The sequence below is a fragment of the Alligator sinensis genome, unplaced genomic scaffold (assembly GCF_000455745.1).
Source record: "Alligator sinensis unplaced genomic scaffold, ASM45574v1 scaffold1032_1, whole genome shotgun sequence".
Taxonomy (NCBI): domain Eukaryota; kingdom Metazoa; phylum Chordata; order Crocodylia; family Alligatoridae; genus Alligator; species Alligator sinensis.
Genome location: NW_005842450.1, coordinates 1,132,915 through 1,143,376, shown reverse-complemented (window position 1 = coordinate 1,143,376; position 10,462 = coordinate 1,132,915). Strand labels below are relative to the sequence as shown.

At 63.6% G+C, this 10,462-nt stretch overlaps 1 protein-coding gene across 1 annotated transcript in view; it reads left to right on the top strand.

Moving 5' to 3' along the window:
• RSPO4 (R-spondin 4) overlaps window positions 1–10,462 on the top strand; it is a 13,923-nt gene that overhangs the window by 100 nt on the left and 3,361 nt on the right. The window contains 4 exon segments of the mRNA XM_025212213.1: window positions 1–120; window positions 5,410–5,598; window positions 5,945–6,088; window positions 6,367–6,564. The exon segment at window positions 1–120 is cut by the window's left edge and continues 100 nt beyond it. Coding sequence (XP_025067998.1) covers window positions 1–120; window positions 5,410–5,598; window positions 5,945–6,088; window positions 6,367–6,564 — 651 coding nt within the window.

Sequence of the window (10,462 nt, the reverse complement as noted above, 5' to 3'; positions counted from 1 at the left end):
TCGGTACGGCGCGCTGCGGTTTGCTTTCCCGCCTAGGTAGAGCTTCGCGGGAGGGTTGCGGTGCTGCAGGGAGGGTGGCCCGCGGCCCCGAGAGATCCCGGCCTGGGGACGGGTTGGCAGGTGAGACCAGAGCAGCTACGCGGTCAGCTGGATGCTGTCTTTCCTGGGGGGAATGGGGGAGTGAGGAAGGGGCTTTTATCTTCTTGCTAGAACCGCGCTGGGGGGGTCAAGCAGTAGGGAAACGGAGAGGTTGGCATCTCCCTCCATGCCGCAGCCCCCTGGTCCTGAGCTGGGTCTCGGCTGCAAAGCGCAGAAGGGGCTTTCCTCGTCCTCCCGGGCCTGGCTTGGTGTTTGCACCAGGGGTATGACCTGATGTGCGGGGGCTCGGCTGGGTGGGGGACATGGGCACGTTCATGGATACCTTGCCTCCAGTGGCTGGAGGGCACAGCGCTCCAGTGCAGGGTATGATCGTGCTTGGGGGGCATCCAGGGGAGGTCTGGGCCATGGCCCTGTCTGCAGCAGATGCCGGCATGCGGGGTGACATCTCAGCAGCTGTCCCTGGGGCTGCGGTTTGAGCCCTGCCACTCTGCTGGGATCCGGTGGGGCAAATGGGCTGCGAGCAAGCCCTGAGCAGAGGACTTCGGCTCTGCTCTTTCTAGCTGCTACCATGAAAAATTTCCCCCCGGGGAAGCACAGACCTGCTTAGCCAGAGCCTGCTCCACCTGCCTGCAGCCCTGGCCAGGGGCAGGGATGAAGGGACCCGCTTGGCAATGCAAAACAGCTTGTTTTCCCCCCCTCTGTGGTGTGTCAGGGGGGCAGTGTCTACACCCAAGGCTGGTTGGGGAGCAGTGCAGCTGGGGTGGGGACAGGGGGGCATTCGTCTCACTGATGCAGCCCGCAGTGCCGTCCCTGCCCTGCTTTTTGGACTCGCTAGATCGAAGCCTGGCGGGGGGATAAGGGGTGCCTATGGGGCTGGATCGGAGCCCACACTTACCAGATCCTGCATTTGCATTTGCACTTGCCCCATGTCTTGAGTGGGTTTTGCCACCCGGCTCGTGCTGCCGGGTGCTGCACGGGGGTGGCAAAGAATGGCAAGGACGTGGGCCAGCAGACTCGACGACAGCCCCCTGCACAGCGGCCTGCTTCATTCGGCAAGGCCTGATTCTGGCTCCACTTCTGGAAGCGACGAGACTGACCGCGGGCTAGGCCCACGGATAGGAGAGCAGAGCCGGTGCCCTCGCTCCAGGTGACTTAGAAATAGGTTGAACACCGGGCAGCTAACAGCCCGTTTAGGAAATCAGCCCTGTGACGGCATGGGCTGAGAGCGGCTTTGCTGACCACGGAGATGTGAGCACCGCGCGCAGCCGGGTTAGTGTCCAGACTAGACCGAGCCCTGCCGCGCTGCCCTGCTCCCTCCGCGCTGGGATGGGCAGGGCTGGGGGATCCATCTCGGGTCCGTCTCCTGCTCCAATTCTAGTACTTTGTCACCCCAGGACAAATGACCCTTCCCCCAGGGCCGCTGGCTCTCCAGGCTGGCAGAGCACGTGGACGGCCCCTTGCTCTTGTCCACGAGGTGCTCTTTGCTAGTGCTTCCCTGACCACCTGGCACCCACGGGAGAGGGGCAGCAGCATGACCCCTCCACCAAGACCTGCTCAGCTGGGGCATAGGCCCGCATTCAGGAGAAGCACGGGCAAAAATAAGGCCCTGCTGCAAGAGGGCACTTGAACCACTGCTGGGCTTTCGAGCCGTCACGTGCCCGAGAGCTCTGCAGAGTCAGAGCCAGAGTCCCCAGGGCTTTGCAGCCTCCCCAGGTGTCCGAGAAGGGGCGTCTCTGCCCACTGCCCCCAAACAGCTGGAGGCTACCCAGGGAGTTTCTCTCCTCCCTCTTTCCAAGCAACACCCGCACTTCAGCAGCGAGGTGGCCCAGAAAGATTGGACCTGGGGCGGTCATCACAGGCCATGGGACACAGGACCCGCACATGTGACTTGGGAGTGCCTGGTTTGGGCAGCTGGCGAGTCACAAACCACAATGCTCATATTTACAGAGACCCTCACTGCTCCCAAGACACGTGTGCACAGACACCTGCATGTGTGCACATGCATGCATGTCCCCTGGTGCAGGCAGCACATGTGCAACAGGCTTATAACGGTCCCTAAGTAGAGCTGATCCCCTTGCCCGGGGACCCCACGCTCCTCTCAGCCCTGCTGCACCCACCTCCCCAAAGAGCTGTCAAGAGAGAAAAGAGCCGCATCCGGCAGAAATGGAGAGAGCCCGGGAGCTGGGAGCAACCCCACGGGCTGCGCTGCGCTCCCTGCTGCAGCTGGAAGGATGCAAGTGTGGCTGGCATTTAGCAAGGAGGTAATGGAGACCAGAAGGGCTTAATAGATCCAAGGTGCCTTCTGAACTTGAGGAGGGCCAAGCCGTCAGCAGGGACAGCCCGAGCGGATCCTTCCAGCTGCAAACACAGGCTGGCAGGAGCCCCGGCTGCCCAGAAAGCGGGCACGAGGGAATGCGGGGCGAGCAGAAAGGCAGACAGCATAGCACTGAGCTGGCACCATGCACGGGGAATTTGGGCTCTCAGCCCCGATTCTTAGCAGCTCCCTGCGGCGGTCAGCGGAGCACAGGGATGGCCGTGCTAGGGTTTCACCGGGGGACTGAGATCTTCCCCCACTGCCTCGCTAAGCAGCTGGAGCCCTGACCTCCACCTGGGGCTTCTCCACCCCGCCACAGGCTTCTCCTCCCTGGAGGGCAGGGTGCCAGGGCAGCCCAGCCCTCGCTCCCACAGGGATGCTGTAGCTGGGGAGTGTCCTCCTGAGCTCCGGGCACTGGTAGCTGTGGTGCCCTCGTGTCTCCTGCTCTCCCTGTGCAGCATGCAGTTGTGGGAGGGATTTGGGGCTTGGCATTGAAGCCCTTTGCTTTGTCGCATGGGTTGTGGCCGGTAGCAAGTGGACGGGATAGTCCCCTGACCCTTTCTGGACTTAGCCTCTCTTATGTGGCATCCTGTGATGGAAGGGCGGTGGCCATGAAGGGGGTCTGCCAGTCCAGCAGGTCTGGATGCTGGTTGCAAGGAGCCTCCAGGCCTCTCACGCAGATGCAGCTGGGAGCAAGGTGCAGCCCGACAAAGGGCAATGGCAGCCGTGGGGCAGGCAGGGGTCCAGCAGGCGCAGTGCATGCAGGAGGGGAAGGTCTCTTGCAAAAATGCAGCTGGACTGGCACCCTTGGGGCATCCTTTAGGAGGGTCCTTGACATGCCCAAGCCTCCTATGTGGGGCAGGGGCTGAGTTTACACGATGCCTGGCTCAGCAGGGCTCAGCTGGCACAGCCATAATACCCGCGATTGACACCACATGGCTGGGCAGTGGGGCGGGGGAGCATGCACACAGTGCACATGCCCCGAGTACAACAGGCTTGTGGTGGGCATGGGATCTCCTTCCCGGAGCCTGCCCTGTGACCCCTTGCTGTGTTCAGTGTCCTGGGGCCTGCGGGCAGCTCTGTGCATTGATCTGGCGGCAGACCTCGTGGTGGATAGTGGCTGAGACCCAGGCTTTGGGCATTGCGCTGCAAACCACGGAGGCAGAGGTAGCCAACGTGGCTCATTCTTGGAGATGCTTGTCAGGGAACGCGGCCTGGCGCCTGCCTCCGACTGTCATTCCTCACATGTTTCAGTGCACACGTGGTGGGCTCTGCAGCCTGGCAGAGCCGCCAGGCTGGCTCTTGGGGACAGCTGGTTGAAGTGTGGGGTGCCTGTGGGATTTTGCAGCTCCCACTGCTCCCCAGACCTGCTCTCAGGCCTCCCCCAGCCACAGTGGCTGAATCCCCGCCAGCCTCGAGGAAGCCCAAATGCCCGGGTCAGTCCTCTCTGGAGGGAGCAGCAAGATTCCTGGCAGCTCCGGCAGGGCTTGGACCCAGCCCCACATGGTCCCACCGCAGCCCCGGGGCTCTGAGTGTCCATTTAGCTTTTCTCCGGCTTTGGTCATGCGCGGTGAGGCCATTAGCAGCTGGAGTCTGGCACAGCTGCAAGCTGCAAAGCAGAAGCTGTCATTAAAGAATATGAAGCCTCTGCCCTTTGTGCTGGCAGCTCCAAGAGAAGTCTTCCAGATGTGCGGGCCGTGCCGGCTGGCTGCCGATGCTAAGAGGTGCACCGTTCTGCGCCCGGGCTGGGGCCGGGGCCTCCCTTTTCATACTGTTAGCAATGCCCCGGTGGGTCGTCGGATCCGAAACGCCCAGGCCCTGTGGATGGAGACTAGATGGGATGTCATCGCCGGGCTGTCCCCACCCAAGCCGGAGTAGTGTAGTGCGGGGCCTGAGTAGCATCTGGCTGCTAGAGAGCTGCAGGGCCCGAGCGGTTCTTTCACACCTCCTTGTGCCCCCATTCGCCTTCATCCTCCAACCTGGGCACTTTGCCCCTGCTTTGCAGTACCGGCCTGGCTACATTAGCCCCCTCCTCTCTCGGGTAGGTGGCCTGGCTAATTCGTGCAGCGCCGGGACAGCCTGGGGTGACAAGCCCTGCAGAAGCGCAGGCGCCCGCGCCGCGCGGGGCAGGAGACGGAGCTGCCTCTCAGCCCCCGGACTATTTCCCCAGGTGTTCTTTATTTTCTCTGACATTCAGCAGGCTGGGGCTAATCGTTCCAGGTCAGGGCATATTTTTAACCGCTAACAGATCCTTGATTTCACTTTGGTCTGGGATAATTGCCGCTGTTATTTAAGAGGCTAAAGACGCCTCCCACATGGACGGCATTACCAGGAATTATCGGACTGGGCTCCTGACTCACGGAAGGGCCAATCCAGCTGCCTGCACCGGGGCCGAGTGGGCGCTGGACTGCCCTCAAAGCTGGGCCTGTGCACGGGGGCTCGGGCTTGAGGCTGGGCATAAGCAGCTCCATCACACTTGAAGCTCAGGGAACTCCCGCGGGCTAGATTAAAAGACTCATGCGATTTGCAGCAAAACAGAAATGCCCCCTGGTATTAGCTACCCAACGCCGAGATGCCCCTTTTAGCTGGTTTTATAGGGACTGAGTTTACAGGGCAGCCCGGAGACCGTAGTGACCAGTCTTATTTGGGTGTCTCCTGCCTTTGGTTTCGGGGGTCTTGGATACAGAGAGTCGTAACGGCCCATCCCCATGAGACAGGTCTGGCAGCTGCTACCAGCCTGGGTCTGTGCGTGTGGGTATCGGGGGGCAGGGGGCTGCAGGCACGGAGGACATTGTGAAGGGCAATGGGGGCACTGCTAAGGAAACAGCCACTTTCACGATGTGGGCACGCACACCTTTGTGAGCCTCATCCCTGAGGGGAGAGTTAATGTGGGTCTCAGGCTTGGTGGAGCTGCTGCAGCTGTGCTGACAACCCCGGGCACGGGCGCAGCTCGGCGCTGGGCAGCTCACCGGTGCGGTCTGGGCTCTGTCTTGCAGTGAGCACCGGCCTGTTTGAGAACTGCACGGGCTGCATCCTGTGCACGGAGGACAACGGCTGCGTGGCCTGCCAGCAGCGCCTCTTCCTGCTCATCTGGAGGAAGGGGATCCGCTAGTACGGCGCCTGCGTCCACACCTGCCCGCCCGGCTACTTCGGCGTGCGGGGCCAAGAGGTCAACAGATGCACAAGTACGTGCCGCGACACCCTGTCCCCTGCCAGCTCGGGGCGGGACTCGACTCTACCCACAGATCCCACTGGGCATCCCGGCTATCGGGGCACGCAGTGCACTGAGCACCCCAAAAGGGGAATAATTCTCCTCTGACCGTTTCAAACAGTCGTGCTGCAAGGGAAGCAGTGCTGCAGTGGGTCTTTTCCCACTGAGCTCCCGTGCAATGGCTTGCGTCCCCCCTGAACAGGGGGCTGCGATTCCTCCCTAGCTGGGAGGCAGCTGGCGAGTGCCCATGATGGCATGCACTGGGATGCATGCTCCTGGCAGGGCCCGCACTCACCCCTCTACCCCTTCCCTCCCGGCAGAGTGCACGTCGCCCAGCTGCGAGAGCTGCTTCAGCAAGGACTTCTGCATGAAGTGCAAGGAGAGGTTTTACCTGCACAAGGGCAAGTGCCTGAGCGCGTGTCCACCGAGCACCACGGCCCAGCCCAGCACCCGGGAGTGCCAGGGTAACTAAGCATCACGCCCTCTGCCCTGACCCACGCCTCTCCCCTGGGCTCTCCCTTCTTGGTTGGGAACATCCTGCACCCTATAGAGGGTCCCAGACCTGCTCCATGCCCACTGATAGCCATGATGCAAGGGTTGAAGCTCCCTGGGGCTCACCCCCATCCCCAGTGCCAAGCCCCTGACCCCCATCCAGACGCACTCGAGCCATGCCCTGATGAGGTGCTGGGGGATGCAGTGCTGCAGCCCCACTGTTCTCACAGCCCCCCGATCTCCCCACCAGAGACATGCGAGCTGGGCCCCTGGAGCGAGTGGAGCACGTGCACCAACGAGGGCCGCACCTGTGGCTGCAAGTGGGGCCTGGAGACGCGGGTGCGCGACGTGCTGGGGAGCCCCAAGGAGGAAGAGGAGGAGGCGGCGGAGGGGTGCTCGGGTCTGCTGGAGTCCCGCAAGTGCCGGATGAGGAAGCACTGCCCTGGAGGTGAGGGGGCCGGGAGCAGGTGGGCAGCTGGCGGGCAGTCAGGCATTGCAGGGAGATGCTTGCTCCACCCTTGCTTCCGGTGCATGGGGCGTGGAGGGAGGGAGCACGAGGGCTGAGCAAACCCACCCCCATGGGAGACACTGGTCTTGCCTGGAGAATGCAGGGCTGAAGCAGACCAGGTGGAGATGGGGGGGGGTTTATGGAGCCTGTCTGGTGCTTGGTGCTCACTCCCACGGGGGCAAAGCCATGGGCCATGGGGTTGCACCGCTCTGTGCGTTGCAGGGAGTCAGCCCAGGCCTCGGCAGGCCCCAGCATCCCTGGGGCAGCCCCTGGAAACTCAGCACGCTCGCTCCGTCCCTGCCCCATGGCATTAATTGAGGTGGGTGCCAGCCGTGACAGTCCCCAGGCGTTGGGAAGCCGGAAGGGAGCTGACATCACTCTTGGCCGCGACAGGCCCGGCTGTGACTGTTTTAATAAATGTCGGCTTAATAGCTGGCAGCAGCCCAGCCTGGCGTGAGATATGGGTCTGCAGGCACTGGAAAGAGATCAGAGCGCCTGGCCCCAGCGTGGCCGGCATCCGAGGCTGGGTGCCGGGGCTCGTCACGTGGAAGAGGCATGGTATGGGGTGCCAGGAGAGAAAGCCAGGGAAGGGGTGGCAGACAGACAAGGGCACGAGGAAAGAAAGGCTCAGCGGGGCAGAGATCTGGGGGCGAGGCCGTGCCACGGCGCATGAGCCAGCACGGAGGAATGCACGGCCCCGGAGCTGGGTGTGCATGCTGCTACCACGTGCCTCTTAGTCACTGCCCTTGGGAGACGTGGAGACGCCCTCTCCTCCCTGCCTCGAGGAGCTGCCCAAGAGGTCAGCAAGGAGACCCGGCGTGATGCCGGGCAGGGCGACGAGGGATCCGCTCTGCACCCGCTGGCACCCAGCGCCAGCCATCCGAAAGGGTGTTGGTGGGGAGCTTTCCCCAGGCCGTGCGGGGGACGCTAGCTCCAGGCCCTGCTGCAGGGTGGAGGCCCGGGCACAAGCCAGCAGCGATTTCCCGTGGCTGCCCTCCAGCAGCGAGCGCGGCCCCTAACTGTGCCCTGGAGCGGAGCCTGCAGCGTGGATTCCACTTGCATCCTGTCATCCGCACGGCTCCCGGGCCCCGGAGCAGGAGGCCAGGCTGCAAACATCCTAGCAGCCACGGGCTCTTCCCCACAGTCCCAACCGTGTGGATTTGGTGGAGGCAGCCTGAGCTGTTCCTGCAGGACCTTGGAGCCCGGGTGCAAGTGGGAATGAGGAGAGCTCAGCCACCGAAGCTGCTTGCACGGGGCCGCTGGAAGAACCAGCGGAGCACGGGCTCCTGCCCACGCCTCTCACGGGCTGAGCACGAATGCCACGACAGCCACCTTGCTGCTGGACTTGCCGCTCCACGGGTGCCTGTGCAATTAGGTCTGGACACAGAGGCTGCGGCTGCGGTCTCAGGAGCACTGCTCTGACCCCGAACGGAGCCCAGGGTAGGTGCCACGAAGAGTCAACTCATGCCAGCAGCTGTCAGCCTGCTTGTGCATCCCCCGCCGTCCTCTCTGCCCTATGTCAGATGCTCGGTGTGTCCCCGCCTCAGCTCAGCCAGGGCACGAGTCGACCCCCATGCCAGATCCACGGTGTAGTGGCATCAGCATGCACGTCGAGACAGCCCCCGGGAGCCTGCACCTACTCAACAGACACGGAGCAGCCAGCCCCGAAGGAGCTCTGGACATGAGCATGCAGCGCTTTGCCAGCACAGCTGGAGCGAAGCCCAGGCGCTGGCAGCTACTGTTGGCTGGTGCCTGCTGCAGAAGGAGCCGCGGAGGTGGATGCATCACCAGGACCAACTTGGCCCAACACCAGCACCATGCACCAGGCGTGGGATGCCCCCGTGGGTCCTTGCCATTGCATGCGCCAGTGCAGCAGTAGCACCGTGTAGGCAGGGAGGCGATTCCCAAGGCCGCTTCCCTTGTTGCAACGGCTTTTGGCCCCAGAGGAGAGGGGAGAGCTTGGGCAGAGGTGATGGGCAGCCTGGGGGGCTTAGGGGGCATCATCTAAGGAAGAGCACGTGCCAGGGTCATCTTTGCAGCAGCGTCCAGGCTGCAGCCGGAGTGCAGGAAACGCTGCCTCCAGCGAGGGTCACAGCCCGCGGCTGCCCGTAAAGGAAACCCAGTACGGAGCGGGCAGCAGTTGCCGGTCGGGAACGTGAGGGCCCCAGCATGGAAAGCACAGAGCAGCAAACACCTCCCAGGGGAGAACCCCTCCTGCGTGGACAGACACAGACCTGGGCAGAGCTGGATTCATCGGGCAGCAAAGGAGAGGTTGAAGACCTGCCTGAAGAGGCTTGGGAGGCACTGGGCTCAAGCCCGCAGTGCAGCACTGCAGTGGTCAGGCCAGGGGCTCTGGCATTTCCCTCCCCTGGGAGGTGCAAGCCAAAGGGAAGCCCCAGTGTCCACTGTGACCCAGGACTCGCACCCCGAGGAGCTCAACCTGTTTGGACTCGAGATCCATCACGCCACGGGCACTGGCTCCCACGGGGTCAGCACGGACGCCCACGACAGTGCGGACCCTGGGCATCCTCGCGGGACGGGAACCGGAGCTGCGACACCCGGGGACGCATTGCTGCACAAGCAGAGACATGAGTGGTGACTGGGATTGTGTGCCCAGGGCCGGAGAGCTAGGGCAGAGCTGCTGGATCACCCAGAGGGAAGCGCCCCGAGAGCAGCCTGCGGTGGGTGCTGGCCTGGCCCCCGCCTGGGCTCGGGGCGGGAGCCTGGGGTGGGCCGAAGCCCGCTGCCAAGCACTCTGCGTTCCCATGTGTTCCCAATTGCCCGGATGATGGCGTGCCAGGGGCGGCATGCCCAGCCAAAGCTGCAGGGTTGCCAGGAGGTGCCGCCCATCCCGCTGCTGGGATCTCCGGGGTTGCTGCAATACCCCCCCTTTTTCCTCCCTGCGTGGCTCCGAGCTTCCTTCCTTTGGGAAGCAGCGAGGGGAGCGGGGAGCCGGCTCCGGTGCTCTGCTCTCCCTGCCCCGCCGGCTGTCCTCTGGGCGCGTGAGCCTGACCCCAGCGGGAGCCCGTCTGGGGGTGTCCGTGGGCTCTTGGCCCGGTGCGGCCCGGCAGGGCTGCTCCTAACTACCCATGCCCTGCGAGGAGGAGGGTGGTGCACCGATGTCCCTCCCTGTGTGGAGCTGGGCTGGGCCCAAAGGCTCCTGTTCCTGGCACCCTCAGAAACCCCTACTCTTATGTCCCCCATTTCAGCGGGTGCGGGGGGTGGGTTCCCGGGTGACCAGCAGGGCTACGGTGGTGTCTGGCTGCAGCAGGCTGGAAAATGATCTGTGGTGCACGCTCCTGTGTGCTCTGGGGGCAAAGCCTGCCTCCCCAGGGGGGGAAACTGAGGCACAGGAGGGTCTGCTAAACAGGGCTTCGATAACTTCCCCGAGACCCCAAAGCGAGTCCGTGGGGGACTGGAGCAGAGAACCCAGGTGTCCTGGCAGAGCCAGTGAAGGGTGAGCAGGGGGCCCCCCGTCTCCTGCTTTAGCCCTTGGCGGCGCTTGTGGCGGGCCAGTAGGGGGCGCTCCTGCGTGGAGCCGCCCACCTCCCTGCGCCGCCCACCTTCCAGGCTCCGAGTGCCTCCCTCAGGGTGCCTCCCGTCCGGCCGACCCCTTCCCTGGAGCACACCCGCTAGCCTGGGGTTCCCGCTGCCACCATCCAAGGCTCTGGACTCACTTCTGGCTCTGCGCACCTTGGAGAACACAGGCCTGATCATCCAACGGGTACTAGACCCAATACAGGCACTTGGGGCACTTCCCCAAGTCAGGGGCTGATTAGGGAAGCCTCCCTTAGTCCACAGACCTAAGGGGCCTCCTTGGCATAATTTAGACCCACCC